Raw genomic sequence first — 24,598 nt, forward strand, 5'->3', positions numbered from 1 at the left:
CGGGGCACATGAGGCTAAGATCCTCAGTCAGATTACTTAGTCCATGATCCTAAATGCAACTTGGATCCAAGGGTGAACGTTGTGCCTGCTTTACCAATAAAATGTAAAACGTTTATTTGGTAAGCACATCAGTTTTAAGTTGAAGAACTAAGAAAATGGAAAGCTAATATCTTTTACTTAGTCTTACTCATTTCTCAACTACTCACGTGCCTAATACAATACCTAATATCAAATGCTCATTGATATTTGTTTAACTCAAGTGAAGACAACTGTTCAGTGCTTTCCCAACACCCTTAGGAAAAATTCAAATCCTCACATTCGCTTACAGGGCCTTAAATGACTTAGTTTCTACACAGCTTTTCAATCTTCAACCTTTCCCTTTGTCTCTGTTCCCAGCTATATCAGATTCATCTCAGTGTACGAAAAGCGCCATGCTCTCATCCACCTCAGGCACTTAATATTTGCTATTTCCTTAACGTTTGTTGCTCACTTTGCCTGGAAACTTTATGTTCAGTACCTTCCCAGGTGGAGATCAGTATCTCCCCTGTACTGCCCCACCTGAAATATGCACCCTCAAATACAGACATATGCTCTTGTTCTGACCAATTTTTCTTCATTGATTTGTATCTCAGTTAAATATCACATTTACAGAGAAAACTGACAACTCAGAAAACAATGGATTTATTTATTTTTGTTCCTATAATACATAGAATCCTAAATCTTTATTTTGATATAATTTATAAACATTTAAAATTGATTATTTTACTGTATCCTTTGCAGATTTTATCACAGGGACATGGTCATATTTAACTTTAAAACTATGGTAGTCTGCAACGCCCAGCACAATAGTACCCGATAGCCACTTAAATATTTGCTGGTGAAACAATAAAAAAAGAAAGACACGGAAGGATGAAAAGGGGACATAATCTTTTGCTATTAAGAAAAATAAAAATAGAGCTCTTTAAATTTATTTAAAAGTTTTAATCTTCATTATAAGGTGGCATTTTGGTTGTTAAGCACATAGATTCTCAGTCGGACCATGATGGTTTAAAAGTTAGCTCCGCTATTTTAGCTGAGGGCAAGTCACATTACTTTTGTAAGTTTCATTTTCTTGATTGGCAAAATGGGGATAATAATAGTACCTACCTTACAAGGTTTGAATGAAGTTTCAGTGTGAAAACAGAAGCATTTACCTCAGTACCAGGCACATACTAAATTCTCAAAATTATTAACTTTTATGAGTACTCATTTACCTGAGGATCAAAAAGAAAATAAAGACGTCCCTTCTTCAACTGGAGTGCAAAATACTCTTCCTGATTGCCAGGTGATGCTGCAAAGACAATCAAACCTTCAGGCACTTTTGTTCGAAAGCTGGCCTTAATGCCTGGTAAGACAAGTGTGTTCAGCAAATCAGTGCTGGGGTTTTGTTGATTCTTTCTGATAAATGTACATTTACTTTCATTATTATTTATGATGTAGTGAGTACAGTCAGGAAGTTATACCCAGCAATGTACTGGCATGGTCTAGGCCATTGGTTTTAAATATATCCCATTTTAAATGCTAATCAGTACTTGGAAACTTACGCCTGTGTTCCTGCTAATCAATATATAATGAAGTTTAAATTTATGCAAAACTCATCAACCTAAAAAGACATATTGTCAACCCAAAATTGGATACTCAGAGTATCAACGTGAAAACATGATCAGAGAGTCATAAAAATAAATGGATTTTTGACACGAGTGAAAGAAACACAGAGGATCTTGCTTAAAATATTTATGAAGTTCAAATAATCAGTTCAGTAATAGAAGTTAATATTGGAAAGACCTGCCATGAAGTGGCCTATAGAGGTAATTTCCTGATTATCACCATCCTATAACCAAATGGTTTGCAGCCTTCAGAATTCTGGGATCTTTACTGACCCTTCAGAGCGCATACCAGCCCTGCATAGGATATACAATGCTCTTTTCTCATAGAAATTTCCACAGCTTAGGAAGCAGGGGCAACATGCAATAGCCCTATGAATGATGCCTTCCCCCTACCATTACATGGCCCCATCTCCACTCTACTCAGTATCTCACATACTCAACACATACTATGGAGCTCTTGCCTTGTGTAAGGCTTTTTGCTTAATGTATTAAAACTGGTAAGAGACACAATCTCTGTTTTCAAAGAATTTCCAGTTTAGTTGAAAATATTAAATGCATATGCCTTAACAAATTATCCTGTGAGAATCAAATAAGAGCTCAAGACCATATATGAAAATCAAATAACATCTCAAGAACACAATAGTGCATAATGAATGAATACTGATTTGAGTAAAAATACAGTCAGCCAGGATAATAAAAATTTAAAGGAAGGAGATCTTCCTTCAGGCTAAGCTGGTAACCAAAAGTCCTGCATATGTGGGTGGTGGTGGACTCAGGTTCGATAGACATCAACTACCCCAGAAACCATGTCTTAAGAGAAAAACTTTAGCTAGGATTTGAAGGCAGGAAAGCAGATATCATTTGGTGAACATTGGACTGTCGTTTTTTCAACATACATCTATGGAACACTAACATTTGTTGAACTCTGCTACACGGTAAAGAAGAAAAACTAATAAGCCCATAACTGACATTGAGTTCTAGTTGAGAAAAAAGACAATTAAAAAAACAAGCAAACAAAAAAAAAAAACCTGTAATGCGATGTGATAAATGGTATAGGGATATATACAAAATACCTGATTAAAAGAAACTGAGGACAGTTTTAGAGAATATAATTCTTCAGCTTGTTTTCAGAGACTATGAAGGATTTGGTGGGAATTGTACAACGGCCTAGAGGTATGGAAAGTTTGAGGAAGGCTGGTTGTGAAGGAGAGAGTTAGATAAATCTGGAGAGATAGGTGAGACCCCACATCTGTACAATATGGCTTGAGAAGTTTGTATAGAAGACAAAGATGAAAAAGAATACTGTGTTCTAAGTTATTTTGAGAGTACCATTCCTTTAGTCACAACAAAGGTTAAGTTTAGGATACAGGCTTTAGACTTTCCAAGAAGGCAAATCAAATTTATCCTGGCCTTCTTGACTTCTTCGTCTCCATCTTCTACGTTTTATGCTTTTGGTCATTTTCAACAAACTTGACCTAGTGATTTTTATATCTCATTGTTACAGACTCTTTTATTCTCTTACTCCGGCCTGCTTGAACATTGTGTTCTTGCTGTCAGATTCAGGACGCAGTCCTTCCTGGCAACTCTTCCACTTCACAGAATAGAATTGTTTGCCCCAACAAATTGCTTTTCAGTAGTCAAACTCACTTGGACTCCTACTACTAGATGTATTGTTCTCTCTCATCTCCCCTAATAAGCGCGCTGAAATGATTGAGCCACCCATTTGAAACTTATCCCATAAATTAATGGAAGAAATTAAAATTTGAGTGGAGAGCAGGAACAGGATTTTCAAAATTGAGACTAAGGCAACAAAATTGATGATGAAATGTAGAGAGGAGACATAACTTAGTTACACAGAAGAGAGATGAGTGCTGTGCTTTGGGAGAATAAGACACGGACAGACAAATAACTGAATTAATACTTGAAAGGATAAACTCTATACATTTCAGGAAAGGCACATTAAGTCATATTGATATGAGGTGATGGTGTGGGGCGAAATGGTCCATTCTTTTCACCAATTATTGAGGAAAATGGAGTATTAATAACAGAAATAGAAACGTCAGGTAAGGAAGGAAATCTGGGGTTAGGAATTCTTTTTAGTTTTAGGCATACTGAACTTATGATGCAGAAAACTCTATCTGCCATTTGGAAATGAGAATCTAAATCTCAGAAGAGAAGATGGTGCCAGGAAAATAAATTGGCAATCACCTATCAAAAGCCATGTCTAAGAGACAGATTGTAGAGAAACAACAAGAGCCTTTAATGGAAATGTCTACATTTAAGAAAAGAAAAAAATAAGGGCAAGAATAAAGTTAGATCAAGATAATATTGTAAAATGGAAGCCTAGATAGGAGGGAACTTTGAGGAGGCAAGGTTAGTTAACTGTGTTAACACTTCCAATAGGTCCAGAGTAATTAGAACTGAAGAAAAGCTTATGGAGTCGGTAATGATATAATCTTTTTCAGTTGAGTAGAATGGACGGACTCTTGACTGCTGGGTGATGAGAACTGAGGAAATGAATGAGTAGAAGGTGGTGACAGAACACGAATTAGAAAAATCTGATAGATAAAGAAATGGGAGACATAGAAATTAATTATTAGGGTAGACCAGGGAGATAAAAGAACGAAGCATCTGCCAGCAGAAACATAGACATAAAGTCTGGTCTACAACCTGAGCAAAGAACAATTATATTTCTACCAACTCTTTTCTTCTCTTAAGCTTTTCTCCCTATGGTTCAGAGTAACACTACTCGGGAAATCTTATCTTTCTGTCACCATTTTTCTGTGATATTTGGTATCATACATTATAATAAAACCTATTCCTATAAATTACACAGCTTGAGGTTATTTCACAAAAATAGCTATAATTTGAAACATGAAGATAGCAAAACTCTCTACTAGTGTGTTGGAGTCATCTATGTGGCAGTAGAGAGGAGAATAAAAGCATGGAATTGGGTATTGGGAAGATACCAGTAATTGCTCAATCTGGGAAGACAACTACTTCTCTTTAATTCAAGAGAAATCTGACGAATGAAAATAAATCAGTAAGAATTACAGGAATATTTAGACAAGATATACTTGGGAATCTCATAAAAATTATGCACTATTTAAGAAATATGCAAGTGCATGTGTTTTTCTAAAATATATTATTTAATTTTCAAGTTTTACGCTTATATGAGAAAACGCACTGCTAGTACAACTAAAATATAATACTTTACACAGATCGAGGAAAATTTCTTGTAAGAAGGGAAGCTATAGTATAAAAAAAGGCAATTGGATTTGATGGTGTATGTGAGACTTTCCCACAGCTTTTAAAAATAATTTAATCTTCTCTTTTTTTCTCTTTACATTGCCGAAATAAATAATGAATGATTGTCTTTTGCACAAACTCTATGATGAAATTAAAAATGCACGCGTTCACTGAAACATCATATTCTTGACAATTAATTATTGCCATAGATATAGATACATTCTATCTTTTGAGCCAAATGCTGAAATCATGTAATCAATTCTTTAAATGAACTTAATAAAAAAAGAATATATCTAAATATAAACATAATCTTTTAATTAACATATAAAACTTTTTTTTTTTTTTTTTTTTTTTTTTTGAGACAGAGTCTCGCTCTGTCGCCCAGGCTGGAGTGCAGTGGCCGGATGTCAGCTCACTGCAAGCTCCGCCTCCCGGGTTTACGCCATTCTCCTGCCTCAGCCTCCCAAGCAGCTGGGACTACAGGCGCCCGCCACCTCGCCCGGCTAGTTTTTTGTATTTTTTTTTTTTAGTAGAGACAGGGTTTCACCATATTAGCCAGGATGGTCTCGATCTCCTGACTTCGTGATCTGCCCATCTAGGCCTCCCAAAGGGCTGGGATTACAGGCTTGAGCCACTGCGCCCAGGCTATATAAAACATTTTAAAGAAAATATTATTGACTCTACCATGAGACAGAGTGGTAACATGCATAACTACTCCAAATTATTAACACTCTCTTTTCCTATGAGAAGATTATGTATTTACAGATTCCTAACTCTTGATTTAGGCTTAGTGATGTGACTTGTGTTGGCCAAAGAAATGAAAGCGGACATGTGGTGTGCACAGGAGAGCAGAAATTTTAATACAGCTGTGTAGTTGAGCTTGTCTTCCTCTCTGCCTCATTAATGTATTTTCATCCCAGGCCCAGGAAAAAGAAGAGTTGTGGATCAGAGCCCAGCAGTGCCAAAATATTTTTTGCTTTTAATGTTTGTGTTAAGCTGAAATACTGATTAAAATGGGCAGACAAGTGAAAATTATACTTTTCTCACTTGCTGAAATTTAGATTTTAATTTTCAAAAAATGAGACAGAAAGGAAATGTTCTAAAGTTCAGTTTTTTTGTTTCTAGTGTTTAAATAATACAGCACTTCATGCATCTCTATATTTATTCATTCATTCAAGAAATATTTAAGGAACACATACTTTGTACAAATGGTATACATGAGATGTGTAAAATAAACTTACATCCATGGCCTAACATTCTAAAAATATACAAAATCCAAGTTCTACATGGAAATATTTAACTTTCAAGTAAGAGGGTTTGCAAGTTTCAAATTTAATCATAAAAATAGTACACTGTTGGGGCCATGGATTAGGCAAATAATTGTTAAACAATAAATGTGAAGCTATAACAGAAAGGGAAAAGTTGATAAATTAGACCATGTTAGAATTAGCAACTTTTGGCTAGCAAAAGGTGGAAATAAGAGAATGAAAAGACAAACGATATAGTGAGAAAAGATATTTGCAATACATATATCTGATACCAAGATACATAGCCAGAAAAAACATATGAAAAAGATGGTCGCTATCATTAGTCATCTGAGAAACGCAAAATGAAATGCAATACCACTAAATATCCATTAGAATGGCTAAAATGAAAAGGAAACACAAAGTGTAGCCAAATATGTTCAACTACACGTATATATTACATATAACTATATTTTTATATATAATATTAAATAAATAAGTAAAATGTTAAGTTTATAATGTATAACGTAATAATATCTATACATGCAGCATTCATAAACTATTAGTCGGAGTGTATAACCTCTTTTAAAAACTGACAGTATTTATTAAGTTATCCTTGTGGGCCGGCCGTGGTGGCTCACGCCTGTAATCCCAACAATTTGGGAGGCCGAGGTGGGCGGATCACGAGGTCAGGAGATCGAGACCATCCTGGCTAACATGGTGAAACCCCGTCTCTACTAAAAATACAAAAATTAGTTGTGTGTGGTGGCGGGCACCTTTAGTCCCAGCTACTCTGGAGGCTGAGGCAGGAGAATGGCATGAACCTGGGAGGCGGAGCTTGCAGTGAGCCAAGATTGTGCCACTGCACCCCAGCCTGAGCGACAGAGTGAGACTCCTTCTCAAAAAAAAAAAAAAAGCGATCCTTGTATCTTTTGATGTGTATCTTTTTATCCAACCGTTCTACTCTTGGCTCCATATCCAGCCCCACCCAAATGCATAGGGTCAAAAGATATACAAGTATGTTTATAGCAAGACCTTTTATTACACCTTCAAACCGAAACATACACACATGTCACTCAACTGTACAAACAAATATAGCAATGAGAATGAACAACTATATACATGAATCTCACAAATATGGATTGTGTAAGAGACACTAAGAACACAGGAATATATACTGTATAATCCCATTTATATCAAGTTCAAAACCAGACAAAAATCCATCTATGATGTTAGAAGTCAGGATAGAGGTAATCCTGGCTGGGATTTAGAAAGGGCACAAGGCAGGCCCACTGGGGGCCCTGTAGTCTTCTATTTGTACTGTGGGTGCTGGGTACTCAGGGCTGTCCAGGTTATAAAAATGGGTCAACCTGTGCATTGCTACTTTTTGCACTTTTCTGTATGTGTGTTAGACTTCAACACAAATATTTTTCAAAAACCAAATGTGTCTCTCTTGAACTAAGAAACGTAAAAAGCCATCCAAAAGCTTTTATTCTAGTCAACTTAACTTTGTTATTGCAGATACAGGAAAATGTAAGACATTTCAAAATGATTGGAAATTGTCAGGTAATAGCCATACAAAGGTATTGTAAGAACAAAAAGAAATAAAGAACTAATACATTTCGGCTGATGAAAATTTTGCCTTCCAAAATCCAAATCAAGAGAAGGAACCTGAAATATAAGTTCCTAGTATGAATGAAAAAGTTGCTAAAAAGTTACTATAAATTGTTTAAATCTTTGATCAGAAATTTAAATTCTTAGAATTGACATGTAGAATATGTTAAAAAATCCTACAACTCAATAAAAAGCCAAGCAACCCAATGGAAAATGAGCAAAACGTCTAAACAATCACTTGACTAAAAATTCTGATATGCAAATAACCAAGGCTCACAAGAAAGATGTTCAGTGTCATCATTCATCGGGGAAATGCAAATTAAAACTACTATGAGACACATCTCTGTACCCACTAGAATGGCTAAAATTAAAAACACAAAATTCTGCTGAACAGGTGATGAAATGAAAACTCTCATACATTGCTAATGTAAATGCAAAACTAAACAATCATTTTGGAAAGCTGCTTGGCATATTCTAAGTTAGACATATACCTAGCCTAATCCGGTCTTTGACTTACCTTTTCATTTTCTTAATATTTTTGATGAAGTTGAATTTATCATTTGTTAATGGTTAGCACTTTGTACCTTGTCTGAGAAATCTTTACCAACACCAAGATGATCAAAAATATTTTCTCATTTTTCTTCTAGAAGCTTTATAATTCCAGCTTTTATTTGTTAGGTCTATGAATCCATCTCAAATTAAATTGTATGAATGATGTGAGGTGGGAGTCAGGCTTTATTTTTTTTTTGACTACTACACACTATACAATACTATGTTGAAAAGATTGTACTCTCCCCATCGAATTGTCTTAGCTCCCTCAAATTTTAATTGACATTGGAAGTCTGAGTCTATTTCTGATTAATTTGCCAGTACTTACACAAATACTATAAAGCCTGAATTATTATGGCTTTATTTTAAATCTTGAAATAAGATGACTAAGTTGGCCAATTTTTAAATACGTTATTCAATAGTATATTGGATATTCCAGGTCTCATGCATATTCTTTCAACTTGTAGAATCAACTTGGGAATTTCTTCATAAAAAACTTGCTTGAATTTTGATTGGAATTACATTAAATGAATAAATCGACTTCAAGAAAATGGCTATTTTAACAATATCTTGTTTTTCATCCACAAACATGATAAATCTTCATCTATTTAGGCTTACATTGATTTTTCTAAGTTATGTTTTATAGCTTTGACTATACAAATATTTCCATTTATTTTGTTAAATTTAAGTGCTTTTTTGAATATTCTTCTAAATCCAATTTTATTTGTTTAAATTGTTTATTGTTAGTGTATGTTCAATTAATTTTATTTATATTAATGTTGTATTCTGCAATCTTTCTAAGTTCATTTATTAGTTTTAACACTTTTTTGAGGATTGTTTAAAGCATTTACATACAAAATTATGTCGATGACAAATAAATACATTTTCTTTTCCTTTTCAATATTTATGACTTTTATGTTACAGTATTGTTTTAGCAGTGGCTAAAACTACTGATAAAGTTTGAACGAAAACTTGATCCCTATCTGAAAAGCAAAACATGCACTATTTCACATATATATATATATATATATATATATATATATGGCCTATTTTATGGCCCAGCATATTAGCATATTAGCTGTAGAATATTTGTAGTGTACATTTCATATATACATATATATACACACACATATGTACACACACACATATATATATGTATATATATTCTGTAGAATATTTGTAGTGGTCCTTTATCTCTCCTGTACTTAGTATGCTGAAAGTTTTCCTTATGAGTAGGTATAAAATTTTGTAAAATGTTTTCCAACTCTATTGAGATATATGATATTTTTCTATACTATTACCTCTATTAATGTGGTAAATCATATTGATAGATTTTTTAAATTAATCCAAAATATTTCTCTCTCTCTCTCTTCCTCTCCTGTTCTCTCTCCTCCTCCTTCTCTCCCCTTACCACTCTCCACTCCTCAAAACCCATCATTCTTGCAAACCAATTCTGGGCTTTGCTTTCTGTTTCTATTTCATTGATATCCAATTTTGTCTTTTTTTATTATTATTATTTCTTATTACTTTGGGCTTAATTTGTTCTTTTTTGCCTGTTTTAAGAAGCAGCTTAGGAAAGTTTGGACTTTTTTCTTCTAAGATAACCATTTAACCCATACATTTCTCTCCAGGCATTACTTGAGGTGCATGCCAAAAAGCTCATGTTATACTTTATATTTTAATTGTTAAAAAAAAATCCCTTTTTCTTAATTGGTAGAGCATTTAGGAATGTGTTAATTTGAAGTACTTAGAAAATTTCCAGACAGCATTATCAGATTGATTTCTAATTTAATTCTATGTAAACAGAGAATATACTCTGACTTCAACTTTTGAAATATATTAAGACTCTTTTATGGCCCAGCATATTACCTGTAGAATATTTGTAGTGTATATACTTTCAAATGTACATACTTTCCATGTACATTTGAAAAACAATAGCTATTTTCCAGTTTTGTATAAAATGTACAATAACTATCACTTAAGTTTGTTGATAGTGTGTTTTATTTTTCTGTATTTTTACCGATTTTTATCAACTTCTTTTATTAAGTACTAAGAAAGTCATTTAAAAATCTTGAGGGCCGGGCGCGGTGGCTCAAGCCTGTAATCCCAGCACTTTGGGAGGCCGAGACGGGCGGATCACAAGGTCAGGAGATCGAGACCATCCTGGCTAACACGGTGAAACCCCGTCTCTACTAAAAGATACAAAAAATTAGCCGGGCGAGGTGGCGGGCGCCTGTAGTCCCAGCTACTCTGGAGGCTGAGGCAGGAGAATGGCGTGAACCCGGGAGGCGGAGCCTGCAGTGAGCCGAGATCGCACCACTGCACTCCAGCCTGGGCTACAGAGCAAGACTCCGTCTCAAAAAAAAAAAAAAAAAAAAAATTCTTGAGGTATGGGAGAGAATTTGTCTGTTTTGTCCTTTAGTTTGTAAACTTCTGCTTTATGTATTTTGAAACTCTATTACTACATATAAGCACATTTAGGATAATTTCTTCTTAATCAATTGACTATCATTACAAAATGTCTATTTAGTAATATTACTGGTCTTAAAGGTTATTTTGGCTGATATAAATATCACCACTACCATTTTCTTATGATAAATGTTTCATGGTTTATTTTTTCCATCCTTTTGCTTTTAAGCGATTTATGTTTTTGTACTTAAAGTGTGTTTCTTGTACACACTTTATGAGTCTTGCTCATTTAGCCAGGTTAATAATGTATTCTTTTTTATTACTGTGTTATGTGCATTTATATTCAACATAATTATTAATATGTTTCTAACTTAATTTTACCATCTTGCTATTTGAATTCTCTCTTTTCTTACTTTCTTCTTCTACTTTTTTTTTTTTTTTTTTTTTTTTTTTTGCATTTGCTCTTTACTCCTTTGCTGTGCCTTCCCTATCTTGTTATGGATTAGAGGAGTTACCTTAACATTCCATTTCGCTACCTTTTTCATCTCCCTAGCTAGACTTTTTAAAACGGCTCTCTAAGGATCATCATATGTATTCTTAACTCGCATACTATCACAAATTAACATTATACTTCTTCACATATAAGAGTCTTACAGCAACATACTCTCCATTTACTCTTGTCCAATTATTTATTTTTTCATACAGTTTAATTTCATATATGTTGTAAACTGCAGAATATATTTAAATTTCTTGTTTTCACTAATCTAATGTCTTCAAAAGAATTTTTAATAATATTTTCTGTTTATTCATATTTTTAATTTCCATTTTCCTTCATCCTTTCCTCACATTTATGATTGGTATTTTTTTAGCCTAAAAATGTTTTAGCACTTCTTGTAATACAAGACTATTCATGATATAGTAACTCATTTATTTAATCTAAAAATGTCTTTCAAATTATTTTTGAACAATATGAATAACAGTGAAATTCTCAAATTTCACTGAATATAGAATTGAGATTGGTGTTTTAAAGTTTCTAAAGATATTCTATTATCTTCTAGCCTCAGTTATTTTTGACGAAATGTTAGCATTCATTCCTTTCATTGTTCTCTTCTACGCAGTGTCTTTTTCCTTTTCTCTAGTTGATTTTAAGGTTTTTATTTCCTTAATCTTTTTTTTAGTAATTGGACTGTGAGTATATAATATGTGGTTGTAGTATATTTATTCTAATTGGAATTCATTGAGCTTCTTGCATTTTTAGGTTGTTTCATCATCAAATTTGAATATTTAGCATCAGTTATTTCTTCAAATATTTTTCTGCCTATTTGTTCTTCCTGGAACCCACATCTCCATGCATGTTAAATCTGCTGATACTATTCCACATGTTATCGATCTGTTTATTTTTTCCAACCTGTTTTTCTCTTTATTTTTGTTTGGTTACTTCATAATGGTATGTGTTTAAATTCATTAATCTTTTATTCTGCACTGACCAATTTGCTATTATACTTATCCAATAAAGTTTTTATTGTAAATTTATACTTTTCAGATCTAGAATTTCCATTTTATTTCTTCTTAGAGCTATCATTTATCTCTTAAAATATTTTATCTTTTCACCCATTATATGAATTTTACCTTTTTTTAATGTTTACAATATTTGCTTTAAATTATTTGCTTTCTCATTACAGTAATTTGGCAATCTGTGGATATATTTCTACTGACTATGTAGAACTGAAGTTGAGCTTTAATTATATTTAGTTCACCTGTGTTTAGCTCAACCTTTGACCATTGGTGATGCCACCTTTTGGATCTTATCCATATTTGAGCTATTAGGGGACTTGGCTGGGATTATAAATATTTTTGGTTCATATTTGGATTAAATTTCTTCATAATTCTGGAATCCAATCATGGCAAGATTTCATAGAAATCCACTTCTAGGGCTTCTTCAACTGACATTATCTTGGCAAAATTCAAGTGTGGAGGATAATAGTGGAATCTGGGACTGAGCTACTTGCTTTGGCATTTATACTTCTAGATCTCATTTCATCTTACTAGGCCACATTGTTGTCTAAGGGTCGATGGTTTCCCCTTGACCTTTAAAATTCTCCCCATCTACAGTAGCACACTCCTCCACTATCTGAACAAGTGCTTAGACTCAGATATGGAAACTGCCACAGCACTCTGATCACCTATGATGCACTTATTTCTTCCTAAAATTCAGTTCAGCCAGGGTTTTCTACATTGCTTCTCCTTGATAGCCTCATAGACAGAGATATTTACTTAGTCTGGTGTTTCTTGTTGTTACCATGAAAGTGAAGTTCTTTCTCACTCTTCTACATCCCAGTTTCAAACAGAAGTTTCTAATTACTTTGTGAGTATCTTTGTGAGAACATGAATGCAATTGTTTTATATATATTTCTCTTGACTCCAGTCAATTTGTAGATTGTTCAACTGGTTCTATATTTTCAATGGATTATCTTGGATTTTACAGGAAATATTATCAGAAAATAATAATTATCTGATCAATTTATGTCCAACTTTTAAACTCCTATTTCTTGTTGCATTAATTGGACCTCTGCAACAGTGATAAGTGACAGCAGTGATAAATTCTTCTCTTTTTAATGCTATTTTATGTTTTGTAAAAATTGACATATTTATCTACATATTTGTTCAATTGTCTAATCATCTTCATATTCAAGATTTTTTTCTTGTAAATTCTGAATCTCTCTTACTTAAAAATATACCTGTATTTTCCAAATGTATTCTTCATATAGATGATTATATTCTCTTAAGAATTTTTCAAAAATTTAGGATAGCCCTTAAGCCAGACATTTTCTCTTTTTAGCCTTCAATAACAAGGTTAACAATTTTTTACTTTAGGAACAGATATTAATCCATGGGTTTAGAAAAGTCAATCAAGTATTATATGAAGTTAAAAATAACAAAAACAAAACAAAACAAAAACCCAGCCAGGCACAGTTGCATATGCCTATAGTCTCAGTTATTTGAGAACCCAAAGCAGGAAGATGGCTTGAACCAAGGAGTTTGAGTCTAGCCTGGGCAAGATAGTGACATAGTGGAACTCTGTCTCTAAAACAAAACAAAACAAAAACTAACAACAAATAGTAGTTAACTTTTAGCAGGAATTTTAAAAAATTGATTAATGAAAGGAAGAAATGAAAACATCAACCTACATTAAAATATAAAACTAGAGAAAATAAACAGTAGACAATAACTTAAAGATACATCAGTTCCATTAACTTGCCTTTGCTTTCACCAAAATACATGTTTGCTGTGAATAATAAAAATAAACAAGAAAGACATAATACTTATTTTAAGGGAAACCCGTTCTATAGTAGTAGAAGTATTTGTATTCAAATGAGTACAAAATATTATAAAGACCCAGTACACAAGGGATATGTAATCTACAAGTATAAAATAGCAAAAAAGTGATGAATTTTGTTGAAATGAGAACAAAATGATATACAGAAAAAGTTCACAGAAGCTGTGATGGTTAAACTGGACTGTGAAGAATGAATTAAAATTCAGAGGGTGCACAATGAAGTGAAGGGCATTACAGGGCATCAATAAATAAATATTCATAGAAAGGAAAAAATTACAGTCAAAGAGAAAGCACTTTCTTGAAACTACTACCACCACCAGACTATCTATTTCTTGTTGATATTTGTAACTACCTGTATCTGGCCGGGCGTGGTGGCTCATGCCTGTAATCTCAGCACTTTGGGAGGTCGAGGCAGGGGGATCACTTTAGGTCAGGAGTTCAAGACCATCCTAGTCAACACAGTGAAACCTTATCTCTATCAAAAATACAAATATTAGTTGGGTATGTTGGCACACCTGTAATCCCAACTACTCAGGCGGCTGAGGCAAGAGAATCACTTGAACCCTGGAGGCAGAGGTTGGAGGTTGCAGTGAGCCGAAATTGTGCCACTGCACTCTAGCCTGGGTGGCACAGTGAGACTACATCTCAAAAAAACAAACAAACAAACAAAAAACTACCTGTATCTGCAGTCAGTCTACTATTCCCTGTTTAGATCATAGAAGGAAGTACCAAACTAAAGTGTTGAGGCGAAGATGAAAGGTGTCAGAATCTGGTGCTATCGCTAAATTCTCCTTCTTCAGATACATTAACCAAATCCATTGATCTCAATCCTAAGGATATGACAGACAACACATTATTCAAATCCTACTAGGAAACACATTAAATAAATGAGTAGAGCTTACGGATCTAAAGCATGTTCTTTGACTCATATTCAACAGAAAATTCCAATATTATAATCAGAATGATATGACTCAGTTTTTAAAAATCTATCAGAAACTTTAAAAAATGCTTTATTAAACTAGTAGAATAGTAGTCAAAGATGTATAAATAACTGCTGAAAAACAAGACAAACAAAATATGCCAATACAATACTCAAACTATACGTTTTTCAGGAAACTAGAGTATGGAAAATATAGTATGCATAGGCTCCTGAAACTAAAAGAAAATTTTCACATAAAATGATTTCTTCTATTAGCTGGGTATTTTCTTATTCTTGCACACATGAAGACAGCAGAAACCCCCTTGGTTTCATTATCAAATATCCCTTCAGCTTCGTTCCTACTCAATCCAATTGCTCAGAGATGCATTTCCAGTGCCTAGTTAGTGCATTAGGGAATGTAAAAGTTCATTTTCATATAGAAATAACTCTGGCTATATAGTTTAATTTAAATTATGCAAAACAGTTCCTAAATTAGAAAAACTTTTTCTTTTTACTTGACTGCCATTAGGTGGTGCTAGAAATGTCTCCATTCATAAAATATTTATGGCTAACCAGCTCTATAAATACATGAATAACAAAATCTCCATTGGTTATACTTGACAAAAGAACAGTTGAAAACTAACCTGAAAATATGAGTGCCCTGGAATGAATCCCCAAACATTCCTTAGAATACGAAAGTTGTGTTATCTTACTATTTAAACATGTATTTTTCTTCCTTTTGAAAATTAAATTTTTTTCAGTTGCTTACTATAAAATAATTCAATAAATATTAGATTAGCATTCTAAAAATTACAATGGAAGTATAGATTAGGATAAAAGGTAGGGAAATACCTGAGAAAAAAAAAAAACAAGAATAATGTGCTTTCATGTACAACAAGTGTTGAGCAATGATTTCATTCTCATCAGTATAAAACAAAGAAATGTGTTTTACAAAAACTTTTATTTTAGGTTCTGGGGTACATGTGAAGGTTTTTTACATACATGAATTCATGTCATGGAGGTTCGACGAACAGATTATTTCATTATCCAAGAATTAAGCCCAATCCCCAATGTTTTCTGCTCCTCTCCCTTCTCCCTCCCTTCACCCTCAAATAGACCCCAGGGTCTGTTGTTCCTTTGTGTTCACAAGTTCTCATCATTTAACTCGCACTTATAAGTGAGAACATGCAGTATTTAGGTTTCTGTTCCTGCATTAGTTTGTTAAGGATAATGGCCTCCAGCTGTATGCTCCTTCAAAAGACATGATCTTGCTCTTTTTCATGTCTGCATGGTATCTCATGCTGTATATTTACCACATTTTCTTTATCTAATCTGTCATTGATGGGCATTTAAGTTAATTCTGTGTCCTTGCTATTGTAAATAGTGCTGCAGTGAACACCCGTGAGCATGTGTCATTATGGTAGAATGATTTATATTCTTCTGGGTATATATCCAGTAATGGGATTGCTGGGTCAAATGGTAGTTCTGCTTTTAGATCAAAGAACGTTTTCTTTCATCTTTTGAAATAATTCCCCATTCCTTTCTTGGAGCAATTAAAATCTGTAGCTGTCTAAATGTGACCCTTATAAGGACTGAGCATGCTTTCCAACCTCCAAATGATTAAAAAAAAAAAAAAAAAAAGAAATAAAGTAATATCCACCAGATACTTTATGAAACACATATACATGCTATAGTTCTCATTTCCTGAACAGAATAGCCCATAGGTTCCTACTCTTAAATGGAGATACTGAACTGCATGATCGCTAAAATCTGTAGTAGTGTCTGAATTTATAAATTAATGAAGTGAAATTGTCATCTAACCGCCTTTTCATTTCTGTATTCACAGCAAGAAAATTCTCAACTTGTGTAATTTCCTTTCCATATATTACAAATAGTTTTCAACCACTGTTAGGCAAAACATTTCTAGCATTACGAATAGTTTGGCCTGGCATTTCTGAGAGACACCAAATTCGATAGATTTAAATGAAGTCTTACTCTAGTTTTAATTTGTATTTCCAAGACGAATAGTGACTTTGAACTTTCATCATAGTTCTTCATTTGGATATTTTTTTGTCAGTTGTGCATCCTTATTATTGATTTGTAAGTGTTTTTCCACATCAAGGGTATTGGTTCATTGTCTGTCACGTGTTACAGTCATTTTCTTTTTTTTACTCAATGGCTTTTAAATGTTATTTTTAAATATAAAAAGGGGGTCTATTTTTATTTTAAAATCTAATATTTTTCAATAATGGTGTCTGCCTTTGCTTTTTATCATTGGGCTTCCTAGCCCAGAATTTGTAACTTACTTATATTTTTCCCATTCATTTTCTGTATTTTTATATTTAATTTTCTGGAAAAAGTAAAGTATTAAATATAAAATTTGTAATTTATTTTGATATGTAAAATGAGATAGGGATATATTCCAGTTTTCTTTCTTAGATACTTATAAATTTATTTTAAAAATTGCTTTTTTTAGTAAATTTTAAAAATTCTGCTTTTGGCTACCTATCAACTCATTCACTCTTTTGTATTAATATTAAAATAATTATCATAAGTTCTTTTCTCTTGTCCTTAAACAGATCCTGCACATTTCTTGTTAAGCTATAGTACTTTTTATATATTTAATTGATTTTCAGAATCAGATTATTTTCAGATTTATTATTGCTGAATTATAGAAAAAATATTTATTTTTATGTATTTATTTATAACTAGCCATCTTATTGCACTTCTGTTATTTATAATAGGTTTTGATTTTTTTTTAGGTATAAATTTATTTTCTGGAAACAGTTGATAATTTCATCTATTCCTTTTCAACAGCCATAATTCTTTTTTCTGTCATTACACATGGGTTATATCATCCAGAACAACACTAAATGACAGTGGAGGTGATAAGCATTATTCATTGTTCCTAACTAGCAAAAATGGATATCATTTTTAAACCCTTAAGTAAAATATTTACTCTTGGTTTGTCCACTTATTATTTTTGTCCTAGGTAACTATGTTTCTACTTCATTTTTTACATAATTTTATTCCTCCTCTTAGCATACACTTCTTGAGTTGCTAGACTGTGAAAGGTGAATAAAGCTGACGACAATGCATTTAAAATTTTAGGAAACTTTAGGCTAAAAGAGGAAGAAAGCAGTCAGGGGATATTATCCAGAAAGAAAACATTTTAGTTGAGGGGTAAACCATGAAGAAATGAAATTTCCAGTGGAAACATTCACCAATGCAAACATCAGTAGCAACCAATACATCAAATATGAAATGCCACCAGATGTCATAAAAGAACAGCTCAGGTCTTCCCCTGAATAGCTTTTTAATCTTAGCTACAAATATAGAACTCTAGGCTTATATGTATATACAGTTTTAAGTTAAAATTTATAGATACAGATAGATATTAATAGATATCTATGGTTATTTAGATGTGTATTTTCATAGATATGCATCTATCTACATGTAGATATCTATTTATATCTGTATCCATATGCATATATAGAGTTCTATCTATGTAGATATAGGTATCTATGTATCTTTCCATCCCTCTCCAAATCATCAACCCCAAATTGCCCTTACATACCAAGATATTTATTTATTTTTGTTTCATTTGTTTTGTTTTGAGATGGGGTCTTGCTCTGTTGTAAGGCTTGAGTGCAGTGGCATGATCACAGCTCACTGCAGCATTGACCTCCTGAACTCAAACAATCCTCAGCAATTCTCCCACCTCAACCTCCTGAGTAGCTGGGACTACAAGCATGTGCCATCACACAGCTAATTTTTAAAAAACTTTTTTGTAGAAACAGGGTCTCACTACACTGCCCAGGCTGCTCTAGAACTCCTGGACTAAGCAATTCTCCCTCTTCAGCTTCCCAAAGTGCTAGGATTACAGGCATGAGCCACTGTGCTAGGCACCAAGATATGTATGCAATTGTTAATACAAGATCAAGATTCCTTAAGAAAAATTATATAAAAGTACATTATAAAAGAGACTTTTAAAATCAGAGTATATTATTAAAAAGTAAATTATAAAAATATACTTGAGTTTATTATAAAAATACTTTTCTTAATCAGAATGCTTCTATCAACATGTAATAGTTGTACATTTTCATCCTCCCTTTATACATACTATATTTATTCAATTCCAATCACCTTAATAGCTGTATTTCATCTATTACATAAATACACCCCACATTGAATTCATTTTGGAAAACAATTGTGTCTCGAATTGAAGTCATAATAGTCTAAAATATAAATAGAGTGTCATTTAATGGCAAGTGAATTATGAATTGTAGAAATCTACATAAAGGACTTGCTTGTTTTATAAAGCAGGAGAGAAAATTCAGCATGCATTTTTGTTTTTTGAAATAATTTCTATTTTACCTTGATACCTTATAAACTTTTTAGTATTTTAACAAGTGACTCTAGCAAATAAAGCATTTAAGCTTAGGTTAAAGCAAAATGTTAGTAGTAATTGTAGTTACAAAAATATTTTTAATAAAATTGAATTTTTATCATTACTCTGTTTCCATAAAATTAAAAAATAACTTTTTACATATTTTCATAAAACACATTAGTTCGCATTTCATGTTTTATACCTCAAATAAGATCCAGGTGCATGCATAGACACATGTATATAAATTGTATTTCATATTTGTAATTGCACATTTACATATATAAACATACAGATACTTCATGAAATTAAATTTATATTAATTTATTTTGATAAAAGAAATTTCAAAAATTGATCTTACAGTATCTACTAAAATATACTGTATTTTATTTTGTAAAACAAGCATTATTGGAGGAAAAATAAAATTCCACTAACTTGAAGCATTAGTAAAATTGCTGAGTGACCTTGACCTTGGAATGATTTCAATGGCGTCCATGTCAAGCATAATTGTAGAAAGTGTTCAATGATCCAAAAGGACATTAAAGAATTCTACTTTGGGGGTTTTACACCAAAGCCCACTCTAGTAACAATCTCAGTGGATCCCAAGAAATTGGACCAATACAATACCTTATTCCAGACTCCTTTGGAAAACATTAGAGTCCCAGAAATGGAATGAAAGCAAAACCATTTTTCTTGTTGTACTTTTAAACAATAGACTGTTAACTCACAATGAACTCACAGTCTCCACTTCTGATTCTGACCCTCCATTTTGAAGACAACGTTAGGGTCACTTCAGGGTTCTTGTACAGAAGAACCCTGCCTTAAAAAGTAAGGGAATAACAAAATGAAGGAACTGGCTAACATTCTAATGTTATGACAAAAGAAAAAAAAAAAAGCTAACACAGAAAACATCAGACAGGATTAGGAACTTCCTGCAGATCAATACTTGATCACACATCTAATTTTGAGTGTGCTAGAATAGTCATATCATACTCCCCCTCATTTAAACAGAGAAAGGAAAGGAAGGAGGTGCTTCCGAGAGAAGCAGGTTTAGCATAACTATGAAAATGACTAAACTCATGGCCATAACCTCCCTTACCCCAAGCTACTTTATTTTGCTAGTCAGGAGTAGGGCAAGAAGTCCTTTGGCTGCCTAGAATGACACCTTGTCTTTGGTAGTCATGGTTTACTAAAGATCCAGTATTTTACTAAAATGACATTGTGGAGGACTCTCCACAGACAAAGAACATGTTAATAAAATGAACTAGTGTCCTCCTTCCAGGCCAAGGAATACCTAAACTATCATTATGGTCAGACTTCGATATTTATCTCCGAATACATAGTTTCAGAATACTAAGATTCCAATAATGCATGTCAAATGAATGAAAGAACAAAATCTCACAACTGTTTCAGTAAACCATATAATTATATAATCACTCTTACTATCAGGAAGTAAATCTTTATATACAACTGAGCACATTCTTAATGCAACTTAATTTCATTTTCCTTAGTTCACACTGATGTGGGAATTGAGAACTATTAACAGATCTGCATGGTAACAATACACGTATTTGAACTTGGTTATTAATTCATTCCTCACACTTTAATCATCAGGATACTAAAATATTAGGTACATTCAATTCAGTAGAAGTAAAAACTGTTCAGAAATTAGAGGAATGTTTGCCTTTGTTTAGACACCCTACTTATAAACTTTTAAGTGTTTTAGCTAATACAACTATATCTTCCCTCAATTAAATCACTTACAATATGTGAACCACTTTAGAGAAAAAATAGCTTCTTGGTCCTCACTCTGACCTCATACACACAGAGAAATACAGACACACGTATACACACAGACACATACACACACAGATATATATATACATATATACACCTGTGTGTGTATATATCTGTGTGTATATATGTCTATATATGTATATATGCATATATATCTGTATGTATATACAGATTATATGTGTGTATAGGGTATATATACATATAGATTATTGTGTGTATATAGGGTATATATACATATAGATTATATGTGTGTATATAGGGTATATATACATATAGATTATATATGTGTATATGGGGCATATATACATACAGATTATATATGTCTATATGGGGCATATATACATACAGATTATATATGTGTATATATAGATTATATATACATACAGATATGTATGCATGTATACACAGATCTATAGATATATATACACATGCTTACACAGATATATATGTGTGTATATATATCTGTACGTGTGTGTGTGTGTGCGTGCGTGTGTGTGTGTATATATATATACTCTACATGCAGAGAAACTTGCTTTTTTCTGTGGATGTCATCCAGAAGACCTGTTGAGGTCCTTAACGGGTGGCTGACAGGATGAACTGGGCATTCAATATTCAATATTAAAGGGTGGTATCATAGTTAGAAAGGGGGTTACTCCAGCAGAGTTTGTAGATCAGGAATTGTTTAGAGCCTAGATCTAGCCTGGATCTTGGGAAAGTGAACAAGAAGCATGTTGACTATATATATATATATATATATGCACGTATTCCCCCTCCAAAGGAGTCATTTTGTTAAGATATTTCTTTGGTTAAAGTGAAAAAAAAAGTGTGGGAAGGGGAATTTGATGTTTGGCTTAATGGTTAAAAAACAAATGCTAGAGCCAAGCTTTCAAAAACTAGCTTCAGCACTTAATTAATTAATTTATTTATTTTGAAAATTATACTTTATGTTCTAGGGTACATGTGCACAACGTGCAGGTTTGTTACATATGTATACATGTGCCATGTTGGTTTGCTGCACCCATTAACTCGTCATTTACATTAGATATATCTCCTAATGCTATCCCTCCCCACTCTGACCCAGCCATCCCATTACTGGGTATATACCCAAAGGATTATAAATCATGCTGCTATAAAGACACATGCACATGTACGTTTATTGTGGCACTATTCACGATAGGAAAGACTTGGAACCAACTCAAATGTCTATCAATGACAGAGTGGTTAAGAAAATGTGGCACATATATACCATGGAATACTATGCAGCCATAAAGCAGGATGAATTCATGTCCTTTGTAGGGACATGGATGCAGCTGGAAACCATCATTCTCAGCAAACTATCGCAAGAACAGAAAACCAAACACCACATGTTCTCACTCATAGGTGGGAATTGAACAATGAGATCACTTGGACACAGGAAGGGGAGCATCACACACCGGGGCCTGTTGTGGGGCAGCACTTAATTTATATGTAACTTTGGACAAATCATTTAACTTTTCTACACCTAATATCCTCCTCTATAAGCGGGCAACGATAGTTTCTTCCTTCACAAGTCTTTTGGGAGGATTAAATGAGTTAAATACATGAAAAGTACCTACAACTATTTGGCCCTATATAAGTATTAGCTATTATTATTAAAATCTGTTCACTGTATTTGTTCTGAGAGACCCTGAATTTGGTATAAACAGCAAAGAACTATATATTTTGGCACTATTTAACCCATTACAAAACATAAAGCTTCTAACTAGAGATACCTTGAATACCTGCAAAGTCCAAGAAAAAGGGATCCAGCAGCTTGAGCCATCTCAAGGTCTTCTCTATGGGAACAGAAGCCTTAGCATCCTCACCTACACAGTCCAGCTTCTCATGAGCACACAGTCCTCTATCACACAGAAACTTAGTTCTGTGTCAAAGTCCTGTAAGTCCTTACTCTATTCAAGAAATGTATATTGAGTGTCTCCAACAGACAATGCTTATCACTGGAGATAATAATATGGAAAAGACATGACTGCCACTCCAAGAGCTCAGATTTTAAAATGACAATACCTGGTTTTCATTTTTTATCTTTAGTCAACATGGTTCTTGTTCACTTTCTCAAGATCTAGGCTCTAAACAATTCCTGATCTACAAACTCTGCTGGGGTAACCCCCTTGCTAACTATGATACCACCCTTTAATATTGAATGCCCAGTTCATCCTGTCAGCCACCCATTAAGGACCTCAACAAGTCCTATGGATGACATCCACAGAAAAAAGCAAGTTTCTCTCCATGTACAGTGTTAAACTCTTGGCTGTGCCTAGAGACTACACAAAAATGTCTAATTTCTGAACTAGTGTTTAGAAACACTGTTATAGCAGCATTAGGACTGAATGCCACAAGTCTGCACAGCTTCTGAGAAACAAAGGACTGGCTACATTCTAGAAAAACTGGTTGTTTCATCACAATACAGAAATTAAAAATCGCTAAGCTGTTATGTGGCAAACACATTCTGTTCCATTTTATTTATTAGGATGATCTTATATGAACTATTCAAAACGGCTTATTTTTTAAAATGAGTTCTCCTCAACTCCGTAACTAAATAGTTCAGTAATCACTAAGTAGCCATGTATTCAATTTGGTAATGGTCTGATTAAACAGTTCTCTAGTACACTAAAAACCATAGACGTGAAATAAAACATTAGAGGTAAAAGAGTTTACCCACTGATGCATTTTCTCTCTGTTTCTAGGTCCTCCCTTTTAAAAATACATCAAAATCTGATATATTTCAGTAGAATTGAGTTGTTTAGCTTTGTGAGTATCATCAGTTAACTACTATATTACAGTATATAATATATAACATTATATATACAGTATCTATAACAATATACATATAATATAATACTAAATATAAACAATTATTCAAAGCAATAGGAATTCTATGTTGCTTTAAAGTTCTACTACAATTTAATTTTATATATATTAATTTTGGCAAAAGATGATGTATTTTAATTAAATGAAATATCCCATATAAAGAAATTTTTATTTTTTTCCAGAAATTTTGACAAGATAATTAAACAAAATTGAGCATGTATATCATTTCGCTGAGTTAACAGAGGCTCTTCTCAGTACAAACAGACTACCTTCTGACAATGTTAGCAAATCTATTGGTCCCACAAATACAGTTGTGATACAAACCACTAACAGTGACATCTGTTGGTAGCAAGCAACGTCGATACACTTTCTTTCTATGGTGCAGTTTCATTCCTATCTATAGACATCCCTAGGTTGAAAGGAGCCTTTCTTCTCCCAAATGGTTATTTCCAAGTGCACATACGATGATGAATTTGCTTTTCCTCCTCAACACCTAGCCAAGAGTCAGGTACTTAGTGGATATTCACTTGATATGTTTTATTGAAAAAGGATAAAATCATAAACATTTTTCTAACATGGATTTAGAATAAAATAAGTACA

General features: G+C 33.1%; 1 protein-coding gene across 1 annotated transcript in view; it reads right to left on the reverse strand.

Moving 5' to 3' along the window:
* USH2A (usherin) overlaps nucleotides 1-24,598 on the reverse strand; it is an 800,507-nt gene that overhangs the window by 469,862 nt on the left and 306,047 nt on the right. Inside the window, exon 22 of the mRNA XM_005540847.5 lies at nucleotides 1,254-1,384. Coding sequence (XP_005540904.3) covers nucleotides 1,254-1,384 — 131 coding nt within the window. The remainder of the gene's footprint in view (nucleotides 1-1,253; nucleotides 1,385-24,598) is intronic.

Source organism: Macaca fascicularis, chromosome 1 (assembly GCF_037993035.2).
Source record: "Macaca fascicularis isolate 582-1 chromosome 1, T2T-MFA8v1.1".
NCBI lineage: Eukaryota > Metazoa > Chordata > Mammalia > Primates > Cercopithecidae > Macaca > Macaca fascicularis.